This window comes from Athene cunicularia, unplaced genomic scaffold (genome assembly GCF_003259725.1).
Source record: "Athene cunicularia isolate RWA unplaced genomic scaffold, athCun1 SCF_7, whole genome shotgun sequence".
NCBI lineage: Eukaryota > Metazoa > Chordata > Aves > Strigiformes > Strigidae > Athene > Athene cunicularia.
The window spans coordinates 86,803-98,819 of NW_020799501.1; the positions used below are offsets into that span (position 1 = coordinate 86,803).

Here is a 12,017-nt window from a genome sequence, read left to right on the forward strand (position 1 = left end):
GCGGCGGCGGCAACGACGACGACAATGACGGAGGATGAAGGCCCGAGACCGGGCCCGGGCCCCGCGCCCCCCGAGGCCGCGTTGTTGGCTCTCGTCGCCATCGGTGTCGTCCATCTGCTGACGGCGCTCTCGGGGCTGTGGTCCGTGCACGCTCACTGCGCCCTCACCTGCGTCCGGGTGAGTCCCGGGGCTGCCGGTACCGCAGAGCCGGCCGCGCTGGAGAGGCCTCCGGGGCTGCACCCGAGCAGCGCGGGAAGGCTCCTGCTGATCCCTGCGGGCTCCTGTCGTGTGAAAGCTTGGGGGCGTTCGGTTTCCTGGGTGTGGGTGTTTCATGCGACGTGGCAGAGCCACAGCAGCCACGCCAGGAAACTTTGCAGGCGCGATGAGGGAGAGGGTGAGGGCCGTGAGGAGACGCTTTGCGGGAAAACGTGTCGCCCTTTAGCTGGGCTTGGGCAGTGGCTGCGTACTGGCAGGGGGGAAGGAAGGTGTGTGTGTTCGGTAGGCCCCAGCCCTGAGGGGAAGCCCAGCAATGTGGCTGTGGGGAGGCAGCCTGGGATGAGTTCAGAGTGGGGTCCGACTGCCTTTGTTAGCGTTGATCATTTGTCTTTTGATGATGGACCGGCCAGTTGTCATTTTTGCAGTGGCTGTTGTAACTGTGTCTTACTGGCAGCTATATATGGCTGAACTGCAAGTGAAATACTGAATATTCCTTCTTTGGCAGAGTAGGATTTTGAGGATGGATTGTGATAATTGGAATGTCTTTGATTCTCACAACGGTGCCACAAAAGCACCTGGCCACACCTTCCACATGTTTTAGAGCGATCCAGCAAGGATTCCTCCCAACTTGTTGAAATTCAGGGTCTGTGATCCGCGTTACTTAGTGTGTCTTGTCTGTGTTTCAGGAACCTTGTCCTAAGAAAGCCACATTGGCTAAAGTTGTGCCAACCCCAAATAACGGATCAGTAGAATTAGTGCCACTCCACAGAGACCAGGTAAGGATACAGCTGTCGGGAGCAGAACTGGCATTTTGTCCCGTGCCAGGGAGCTGCCACATCGTGCTCTCAGCCCGTAGTTTATTAACTTTTAACTTAAAGAATTAAAGAAAAATCAGCTGTGGTTGGTGGAAAATGGCGATGTTAAAGATGGCACAGTGTTTCCTGGGGCGTATGCCACAAGCAGAATCATACAATAACTAGACACATAAGAGATTGGGGTTTCTTTCCTTCTTCAGGCAGGATTATGTGTGGATTGAAGCCTTTGGCTTGTGTTCAGTTGGTTGCTTTTTATCCCCTTCTCTGCAGGGTGAAGATGGGCAGGAGGCTCTTTCCTTTGAGTTTCAGAAAATCAAATACTCGTATGAGATAGACGGCAAGAAACAGTTTCTTCCTGTAGCTTTTCCTGTGGAACATCCCCTTTGTTACTACCAGAATGCCAGAGGCTATCAGGAGGACAAAGATATCCGAGCAGCTGAGAAGAAATATGGTACAAACAAGTAAGTTTTCCAGGTGCAGATCTCCCTTTGCCAAAGTGTGTCAGGAACAACAGTGTTGAACCACAGTCCTAGTCCTGTTTTTTATGTTTCAGTTACTCCTGGCACTTGCTTCAAATTCACTTAAAGACAGGGAACAGTATTGGACCAAGGGGATTTTCTCCAGGGTGGGCTACAGATGGAAATTAATTGCATATAACAAATTAACTGGGATTGAAAAGAGGGAGAGAGTGTGTGGATGTTCTGGGGTACAGCCTGGTCTGACACCAGAGGCTGCAGGTGGCTCTTCGGTTGGGCTTTTGCTGAGAATCTGGAATGTTGAGGTTCATAAGGACTCATTTCTTTCCCAGGGCTGAGATGGTGGTACCAGAATTCTTGGAACTCTTTAAAGAAAGAGCTACGGCTCCGTTCTTTGTCTTTCAGGTAAAATGAACAAAGCAGAAGAGCTGTAAATACTTCTCCCTGTTAAAAAATTACAGATTTTCTTACAGTCCTGGCTTGAGAGCCACAAAACAGTTGGTGGCTTTCTGAAATCAGGAGTAGGTGATGTTCTTACACTGTAATATTGATTTTACTTCTGGGAGTGACCTTGCCTCTCTCTAAAAACTTACTGTGATTTTCTGTTTTTCTGGCTTCCTACAATTAAACGTGTACCAAGCTAGCTTAAAAACCCCATAATTCCTAGAATGAAGCTTTTGTCTTCCAAAGGAGATGAGAATAACGTTGCTGTCATGTTCTCCCCACAGGTGTTCTGTGTGGGTTTGTGGTGCCTGGATGAATACTGGTATTACAGTATTTTCACCCTCTCCATGTTGGTCGCGTTTGAAGCTTCTCTGGTCCAGCAGCAAATGAGGAACATGTCGGAGATTCGAAAAATGGGGAACAAGCCATATATGATCCAGGTAATAACCAGAGAGGATTGTGCATGAAGTTTTTGATGTAGTTGTCTTTTAGCTGACCTGCTGTTCCCTTTTCCCATCCTTTTCCTCTGATCCTTTTCTCAAAGTGTTGTTTTGTTTTTTTTTTCCCTACAGGTTTACAGAAACCGCAAGTGGCGCCCCATTTCCAGTGATGAGATTATTCCAGGGGATATCGTTTCCATTGGTAATGACTTTGATGGTTGTAATCAAAAGCTTGTTTAAAATCAGTTTCCTTCCGGTGCGTTGAGTTGTGCAGTGAATTGCATTAGACGTAAAAATCTCATGGTCTTGGTTGGGTGCTTTTGAGGACTTTGATTTGCCTTGGTCACAATTCAAGGGTCCAAGAGATTAATCCTTGGGCTGGATCTCTTGGACCTGCTAGCTGTCTGGAGGAAAGCTAAATACTTAGATAAATTGGCCTCAAATTCTTCAGATTATGAAGACAAAGAGTTCTCTTCCTCCTGACAATATCTTCCTAGAATGGAAGGGGAAAGAGCAGATACCTCTTTTGACCCTGCTCTCTTTTTTAAGGTTGTATTACGCCAGGATGTGGTGCCAGTCTTTGAAGCCTGAATGGCAGTAAGAACTGAATGACTTGATTTTAAACTTTCCTGGTCTCAGTAGAGACCTAATAACCTTCAAACCCTTTCGGTTCTCAGCAGTGCTGAGTGGGTACATGCTGGGCTGGGCTTGGCACCCCACGGTTGGTTTGAAGCTTTAGGAATCTCCTGTACCTCAGCCAGACTAAAGGAGAGCTGGATACCAGACAAATAGCCACAGAATAGTCACTCCTGCCTTTGAGGAGCTTCTCAGGTTTAATGTATTAATTACAGGCCGATCTCCTCATGAAAATCTAGTGCCATGTGATGTGCTGCTGTTACGTGGAAGGTGTATTGTGGATGAAGCCATGCTGACTGGAGAGTCTGTGCCACAGATGAAGGTGTGTGTGAAATGTCCTCTGCTGTCCCTTTGGTGCAACCTGGAAAAGTAAAAAACATTGGAGGCACTTCAGCAAATTAGTTTCTTTGTGTGAACACTGGCCTGGACAACCTGGACTCTCTGTTACCGGCTCCCTCTCGGTGATTGATGGTCTCTGGTAAATGAGAAACAGAAATGTCTGTTTTGTCTGGCGAGGGCTCCAGCCTTTGGGTCTGAACTCCGCCGTGTGGGCCTGGCATCACCCTCCTACACATTCCCCAGTCTGGATTCCTCTGGCTGGGTCGAGGTGGGAGGAGGAACAAGTGTAAAGCACTTCAAAAGCCTGACTCTTCCTTTTTTTTTGTGCCAGTGGATGACTTAAAAATGATAAAGTAATGCTTGCAGAGCCTCCCTCGCTGAATTCAGCGTGCCAAGGGTGAACTAGTCCCCCGAAACCAGAATTTCCCCAGATACCAGGCTCTGAACTGAGGCCAATCAGGAGCCAAATGGCATGTTGAGGTCTAGATTCAGTTCAGGCTACCTGTGGGTGAAGTGAAGCTGAGAGCATCTCATGGACTAAGGACAGAGCAGCACACTTGGAGGTTACTTGTTGATAGGTGGGAGTCTGAGACCTGGCCATTGTCCCGCAGGAGCCCGTGGAGGATCTCAGTCCCGAGCACGTCTTGGACATGCAGACTGACTCCCGGTTACACATCATCTTTGGGGGAACCAAAGTGGTGCAGCACATCCCGCCCCAGAAAGCCAGCACGGGACTGAAACGTAGGTACCTGCACGCATTCCCTCGGCGAGGGCGTGTTGTGTGCTCATGGGTTTATTTTAAACAGCCTGATGTGACTTTTGGAGGATTAGTTGAGTCAATTCGCCTTCGCCCTGTTGCTGATGATTTACTGTGATTAATAGAATATCACAGCAGTCTAATAAAGTTGACTGTGTCCCCTTGTAAGTGAGGGGAGGATGTAGCTTCAAGTGTTTTCTGTCTGTGAAAAGCCTGTAAAAGATCTCCAGTAAGCTTATTGTCTTCATTCCTGCTCCTGTTGCAGCTGTGGATAACGGGTGTGTGGCGTATGCTCTGAGAACTGGCTTCAACACCTCCCAGGTAAGGTGTGAACGTGACTTCTCACCTCTGTCTTGGTGTTGGTTGTGTTGCTCAGCACTTCGCTGGAGGGAAATCCTTGGGAAGTGCAGCCGTGGGATAATAGAAATCAGGGTGTTAAAACTACTTGTGTGTTTGGAAGAGGGAGGAATAAATGAGGTTAGTCTGTTCTCCGGGTGTGATATAAGCAGCCTGATGTTTGATGCAGGAGCCCTGAGTCAGGATTTGGGGTTCCTGTTGCAGCTGCCTGCATGATGTGCATGCTACAGCTTCTGGTTATCCCCGTTGCTGTAAAGATAATTGTTGGAAAGGGACATTTGAGGGTGTTTGTAGAGACTGGAGATGTAAACATGAGCTTTTTTAATTGCAAATTGAAGACTGCTTCAAAGAAATAATCAACTTAAGCGACTTAGCAATTAGTTTGGGCCTTTTAACAGATAATTATGGGTGACTGTAAGCTGATGCATATTAAGAAGATCACAGAAGATGGAATAATTTTCAGGCTCTGGCACCAAAACACAAGTGCCATTTTAAAATTGGGTTTCATGCTTATTTTTAACAAACTGCTGCATTTGACAGCTGGCTGAGCATGAGCCAGCAGTGTGCCCAGGTGGCCAAGAGGGCCAATGGCATCCTGGCTTGCATCAGAGAGTGGCCAGCAGGGACAGGGAAGGGATCTGAGCCCTGAGCTCGGCCCTGGTGAGGCCGCCCCTCGACGAGTGGGTTCAGTTTTGGGCCCCTCACCCCAAAAAGGCCATTGAGTGACTCAAGCGTGGCCAGAGAAGGGCAACGGAGCTGGGGCAGGGTCTGGAGCACAGGTTTGCTGGGGAGCGGCTGGGGGAACTGGGGGGGTTCAGTCTGGAGAAGAGGAGGCTGAGGGGAGACCTCCTGGCCCTCGGCAACTCCCTGCCAGGAGGGGGCAGAGAGGGGGGATGAGTCTCTGGAGCCAAGGCCCCAGCGCCAGGCCCTGAGGGAATGGCCTCAAGCTGCCCAGGGCAGGGTCAGGCTGGCTCTGAGGAAGGATTTCTGTGCAGAAGGGGCTGTTGGGCGTTGGAATGGGCTGCCCAGGGCAGGAGGGGAGTCCCTGGAATCCCTGGGGGGCTTGAAGAGTCGGGGTGACCCAGCGCTGAGGGATCTGGGGGAGTTGGGAAGGGTCAGGGTGAGGTTCGTGGTGGCACTGGAGGAGCTTCAAGGGCTTTTCCAACCTAGACAATTCTGTGATTCTGTGATTACATATTTTTAACAAAGTGCTGCATGCTGCAGAGATAGCTTCTTGCACTGAAGGCTGTTCTTCTCAGGGGAAATTGCTACGTACAATCCTCTTTGGGGTGAAGAGAGTGACAGCCAATAACTTAGAGACCTTCATTTTCATCCTGTTCCTGCTGGTCTTTGCCATTGCTGCTGCAGCATACGTCTGGATCGAAGGTGAGATTTCTTCTTGCCTCTTCCAGGTCTCTACACAGGACTTGTACCAAAGCTTGTGGGAAGGACAGTTGACGTAATTTGTGAGAGTTACAATAGCTGGGTTGGGCTGCGCCGGTGTTTCAGTGTAGGGGCCCACACTGCATTCTGGATGTTTTTCTAACCCTCCCACAGCCCTTCCTAGGTAGGTGAGCTTCTTTGGGGTGCTCGTCTTAGTTCTGGGGGGCATGCAGTCCAAGGATGAGGGGATACACAGCTCTTCTGTCTCGTTCCTAGGCACGAAGGATCCCAGCAGGAACCGTTACAAGCTCTTCCTGGAATGTACCTTAATACTGACTTCAGTTGTTCCACCTGAACTTCCCATCGAGCTCTCACTGGCTGTCAACACCTCCCTCATTGCTTTGGCCAAGCTCTGTAAGTACTAAGCCTAAACACAAAACTAGAACTAGTTTCTTGTGCCTGGAACTGTGAGGAAATGAGTGTGAAAATTCTGTAGTGTTCTCAGTTGCTGCACAGTGACAGTGTGGGGTTTGGAGCTGGTGTGTGAGGGGGGGGTGTGGGGGTTAAACCCCAAAGAACTTGGGGGTTGTGTGCTTTGAAGTGGGTCCTAAATCAAGTGTAGGAGGGAACTGTGTGCTCAACACTCCTGGTGTTCTGTGCTGAGCAGGTTCCTTTAGGAACTGGGGAGGTCAGTGACTTCTCTATTGCACTACATCACTGCTGCTTGGTGTCTGTTCTGGTATCAAATGCTCCAGAAACTCAGGAGTTTCAGGTTCATTAACTATCAGAGCACCATGTCGATAGCTCCTGTTTTGTGGTTAAAGCCCCTGAGCACCGTGTCCTGGCTTCATTGTAGCTGATTACTCACAGAATTTCCTCCCCTCTCTTCCAGATGTGTACTGTACGGAGCCCTTCCGCATCCCCTTTGCAGGCAAAGTTCAAGTTTGCTGTTTTGACAAAACCGGCACGTTAACCAGCGACCACCTTGTCGTGAGAGGAGTAGCTGGGCTCAGGTGGGTCCCGGGTGATTTTTGTGATGTGGTTTGCTGTGGTCTGGGCTTCGGGCACTGCAGGAACCCCTCAGGCACTACGGCGATCCCGTTCCAGTGGGGAAGAAAAGATGATCAGGGATTCAGAGAGTGAAAAAAATGGGAGGAGAGAGGGTCGTTGGTCTCTAGCAACGACTGGGCTGAGGACTTGGGGAATTCGATTGTCCCAAGGGGGTTCTTGCATAGGGTTTTTGTGTAATTGAGATCTTTGCTGCTGCTCCTCGAAGTAGTGTCCTGCCTTCTCGTTCTGCTGCCATAACAAACTGCTCGTGGAGGCTTGATGCTGCAACAGAGACACATCCCAGTCCTTCAATTCTACAGTTAGTTAGATGTGTCAGTTCAGGCCTCTACCTCGAGTGTTCTGCTTGAACTGAGTTTGCTTTGGAGGACTGGCAGAAGCAACGGGCTTTGGCACCGCTTGCAGTTGAGACGGGGCCAGATTTCCTGTGGCTTTGATCTCACCATGAGAAGCTCTTCTGTTTACTGTATTAGAGTAGGAATTTTTGGCGGGGAGAAATTCCAGAATTTGTCTGAGATAATGCGAACGGGTCTGTTAACATGGGCAGTCTTTTTTATGCTGCAGGGATGGGAAGGAAGTGACACCCGTGTCTGACATTCCTGTAGAGACGCACCGAGCGATCGCCACGTGCCACTCGCTTGTGCAGGTGGATGACGGGACGCTGGTGGGTGACCCCCTGGAGAAGGCAATGCTGACAGCTGTGGACTGGACCCTGACCAAAGGTAAAACTTGTTTCCAGCTCCTCCCTGGTTGATACCTGAGCTGGGGAGTTTTTGGTTTTTTTGATGGGGGTGATGGTGATAACACCAGTTTTGTCAGTTCTGAGTGTGACATTCTCTAGTCTGTGGAGATTTCCTGTGCCTCTTGCCAGCTTTCTGCAAGGACTGAATTCCATCTGGTGTCATCTCAGGAACTGATTTGGGGCAGTGGAAATCCTTGTCCTGCACGTTTGAGGGGTGACAAATAGGAGCTGAGTCTGTTCTCAGGATGGCGGGTGCTGCGTTCTGCAGCTGCCACGTTCCGGTTGGCACCTTCTGGTTCTGATTGCACAGTAAAATCAGGGGGTGACTCGTGCAGGTCGTGGTAGTGGAAGCATCACAGTGTGGGTTTTAAACAGCCTCTCCAGAGGCTTTCTGCTCTGCTTTCTTGTCTTTCACACACACAGGTAACTACAGTAGAAATTGTCCAGAAATATTGCATACATATCCCACTGAAACCCACGCTGTTGTGGGGTTTGTTTCTGGATTTTTACCTGTGATGATAATATATCCTATAAATGTACCTTCAACCTGCTGCGTATCTGTTCACACTAACACACAGAAGTGTTTTAATCGGTTGTGTCCCTTGGTTCATGAGAATTTCTAGCTTGTGTGCTTGTATCTAGAGAGGAAATTCATACGATCTCGGTGACCTGTGGGTTCCTCTGGGACCTGAAGGGCGGGATGTCGCTTTTGATACCGAGAAACCTTTCAGGATTTCCTGATCTGTTTGTTTCCAGATGAGAAAGTTTTCCCCAGAAGTATTAAAACTCAGGGACTGAAAATTCACCAGCGCTTTCATTTTGCCAGTGCCCTGAAAAGAATGTCTGTCTTGGCGTCGTATGAGAAGATCGGCTCGACTGATCTCTGTTACATTGCAGCTGTGAAAGGGGCCCCAGAGACGCTGCACAAAATGGTGAGCGCATCCCTCAAGGGGAGGAAGGGCCTTCTCTAGCCCCTCTGCTCATCCCTGTGCTCCTCTGCTTGTCCCTGCCCGCTCTGGAACCTGAATGATGTAGGGATTTCATCCTGCAACACGGGACAGTGAGCCCAGGCCTGGAAACAAACTCCACGAGGGAGTTTCAGTCTAATCCCAGTGAGATCTGAAGATCTCACCATGCGCACTCCTGGCCCTGTTGCTAAATCCAAGGACTAAATCTGGGGGAATCTCCTTTTGCCCGTGATGGTGAGGGACCCTCCCAAAGGTGCCTCTTTTCCCTTGTCTGCATAATTCATGTGAAATATGCTACTGAATTGTGTTTGAAATTGTGTTAATACAATGCTTTTCCCTGCACCTCCTCTAGTTGTCTCAGTGCCCAAGCAACTATCATGCTGTCCACACGGAAATTTCACACGAGGGGGCAAGAGTGCTGGCCCTGGGCTACAAAGAACTGGGGCACCTCACTCACCAGCAGGTACATCTGTCAGCGTAAGCCTTGAAATCGAGCTCCTGGCAAAGGAAACAGAGCAGGGCTGGGGAAGTGGGGGGTCTCTTTTGGGATGTGGTTGCCCAAAGCTGCTGTAGTCGTGTTGTTTTTATGATCTGGGTCTTCTGGGAAGATCGCAGCTGCTGCATTGTGCACCCAGCCTTGGATTTCTGTGCATTACTGCTCAATACTTACGTTTCCTTGTCGTAAAGCAGGGTCATTTCTTTCCTTATAACAACTGAAGAGGATTAGCACTGAACTTTGTAGCTGTGAACCTGGTTTTACACGGGGATGGGCACGTTTAAGTCTTCAGGGCTGCTTTTGTGGAGCTTTGTGCCAAAGAAACTTCTCTGGAGCAGCTGGGGACAGTCCAGGATTGCTCTGTGCATCTCGGAGCATCGGTTGTGTTTCTGGTGATGCTTTGATTGTGAGGAAGCACCTGCTGGAAAACAGAATTGCTGCTACAGAGCAGCAGGTAACACTCCATGTGCTGATTTGCTTTGGCAGGTGCGAGAGATGAAGCGTGAAGCTTTGGAGTGTGATCTTAAATTTGTTGGATTTATTGTGGTTTCCTGTCCTCTCAAAGCTGACTCCAAATCTGTCATCAGGGAGATCCAGAATGCTTCACACCACGTAAGAGTCAGCAGCAGCCTTGCTGTGGTGCTTGGGGTGGGGAGTTTTTGCACTGAGAGCTTTTGTGGAGCGAGGGAAAAGGCTTCCCTGTGGTGGGAGCAGGGAGACCTTGGGGATATGATGTTATTTTTGTGGTGGGATTTGCCCTGACCCAAAGAGAAAAGCCTTTCTGCAGGGTGCTGCATCTCCCAGGGAATGTCACTGGCATCCAGGCCAGGCAGGACTGTTCTCAGTGTAAAAGAGACGTGCTGTGAAGTGCCTCTTGCCTCCCCACAACTGATTTTTGACCCTTCTCGCTTTCTCCTCAGGTAGTGATGATAACAGGTGACAGTCCTCTCACTGCCTGCCACGTGGCCCGGGAGCTGCACTTCCTCCAGAGAGAGCACACCCTCATTCTGCAGCCTCCTGTGAGCAAAGGTGAGCAGTCCCTTGCAGGAAACTCTCCTGGGTTGTGGAGGTTGACAGCCGAAGCCCTGCTGGGGTGTTGTATCAGAGTTAGCCACGTGCTCTGAGCACTGCTGCTTGGTGCTGATAGTGGGGATGGCTCACTTCCTAGATAACTCGCTGTTCAGTGTCCCTCTCTTCTCGGGCTTGGAGCACTTTGCAAGCTTTGTGCATTCCTCTGTTCCGAAATCAAGCTGTCTGAGCACTAAAATTAAAAAAAAAACCAGCAGCAGCTTGAAGGCCTCCTGGCTGTGCAGGTTCAGAGCCCATCCAGGGAATGGGAGCCGTGTCGCTGGCTGCAGGGAAGGAGGGAGGATCCACATAAAGACTGTCCCTAGACAGGAGGTGGGCACATCGCTGTGGGAAGCCGAGGGCCTCGTGCCCGTAGCGCTGAGGGGCTGCAGACACGGGGAACAGGGTCTGTTGGGTGTTTGGGAGCGTGGCAGAGAGCCAGGTGCCTCGGCCCTGCTCGTGTTGAGCTCGTGCTTCTCTTTGCAGGCTGCAGCTGGCAGTGGCAGTCGATCGCTGGCGCTGTGGTGCTGCCAGACTCACCAGCCTCCTTGCGAGAGCTGACGCAGCGCTACGACCTGTGCGTGACCGGGGAAGGGCTCTCTCACCTACAGGCTGCCAATAGGCAGCAGCTGCTGAAGCTCATTCCCCACATCCAGGTGTTTGCCAGAGTGGTGCCGAAGCAGAAGGTGAGAGATTTCAGCTGCTGATAAACCCTGTCTTTACCAGGGCTCACATGGTGCCATGTAGAAATTATAGAATCACGGAATCATTCAGATTGGAAAAGCCCATCCAGATCATCGAGTCCAACCCTCAGCCTGACTCTACAAAGCTCTCCCCTACCCCACATCTCCCCACAGCTCATCTCAAGGACCCTTAAACCCCTCCAGGGATGGGGATTGTTTCCCCCCTCCCTGGGCAGCCTATTCCACTGTCTGAACACCCTTTCTTGGAAAAAAAAATAGCACATAATTAATGCTAAAGCTGTTTTCAACAAAGTGGTGTAGCCACTTCCAATACCCGTGCCAGCAGGCAGCAAGAACTAGAGCTCAGGATGTGCCACATTGTTACTCTAAAGTGTCCTAAGCCCATTGGCCTTTTCTGGCTCTAAAACAAATCCCGCAGGTGAAGCTTTTGGAGTCTGGGGGTGATGCCAGCAGGCTCCTGCAGAAGAGAAGCACTTGGCCGAGCCGCAGCGCAGACGGCTGCCAGTTCTCACGGCGCATTTCTTTGTGCAGGAGTTTGTCATCACCACGTTGAAGAGCCTGGGCTATGTCACGCTGATGTGTGGGGATGGGACCAACGACGTTGGGGCTCTGAAACACGCAGATGTGGGTGAGTCTGCACGCAGGGCTCACGCCTGTGCCTCTGTCTTGAGTTTGGCTGGTGTTCTGAAACGCAAACCCAGTGTTTCTCAGGTTTTTGAGGACTGGGATGGGATTCACAGAATCCCAGAATCTTCTCGGTTGGAAAAGCCCTTGAAGCTCCTCCAGTGCCACCATGACCCTCACCCTGACCCTTCCCAACTCCCCCAGATCCCTCAGTGCTGGGTCACCCCGACTCTCCAACCCCCCCAGGGATCCCGGGGACTCCCCCCCTGCCCTGGGCAGCCCATTCCAACGCCCAACAGCCCCTTCTGCACAGAAATCCTTCCTCAGAGCCAGCCTGACCCTGCCCTGGGCAGCTTGAGGCCATTCCCTCGGGGCCTGGCGCTGGGGCCTTGGCTCCAGAGACTCATCCCCCCTCTCTGCCCCCTCCTGGCAGGGAGTTGCCGAGGGCCAGGAGGTCTCCCCTCAGCCTCCTCTTCTCCAGACT

General features: G+C 50.8%; 1 protein-coding gene across 1 annotated transcript in view; it reads left to right on the forward strand.

The window, feature by feature from the left end:
* The first annotated feature begins 6 nt into the window (after positions 1-6).
* The window catches only part of ATP13A1 (ATPase 13A1), a 14,967-nt gene continuing 2,956 nt past the window's right edge, over positions 7-12,017 (forward strand). The window contains exons 1-19 of the mRNA XM_026867524.1: positions 7-177; positions 903-992; positions 1,302-1,492; positions 1,840-1,912; positions 2,236-2,391; positions 2,524-2,593; positions 3,243-3,349; positions 3,978-4,107; positions 4,389-4,444; positions 5,740-5,866; positions 6,140-6,277; positions 6,756-6,876; positions 7,496-7,653; positions 8,430-8,605; positions 8,994-9,104; positions 9,624-9,749; positions 10,058-10,166; positions 10,692-10,891; positions 11,441-11,620. Coding sequence (XP_026723325.1) covers positions 25-177; positions 903-992; positions 1,302-1,492; positions 1,840-1,912; positions 2,236-2,391; positions 2,524-2,593; positions 3,243-3,349; positions 3,978-4,107; positions 4,389-4,444; positions 5,740-5,866; positions 6,140-6,277; positions 6,756-6,876; positions 7,496-7,653; positions 8,430-8,605; positions 8,994-9,104; positions 9,624-9,749; positions 10,058-10,166; positions 10,692-10,891; positions 11,441-11,620 — 2,472 coding nt within the window. The 5' untranslated portion in view covers positions 7-24. The remainder of the gene's footprint in view (positions 178-902; positions 993-1,301; positions 1,493-1,839; positions 1,913-2,235; positions 2,392-2,523; positions 2,594-3,242; positions 3,350-3,977; positions 4,108-4,388; positions 4,445-5,739; positions 5,867-6,139; positions 6,278-6,755; positions 6,877-7,495; positions 7,654-8,429; positions 8,606-8,993; positions 9,105-9,623; positions 9,750-10,057; positions 10,167-10,691; positions 10,892-11,440; positions 11,621-12,017) is intronic.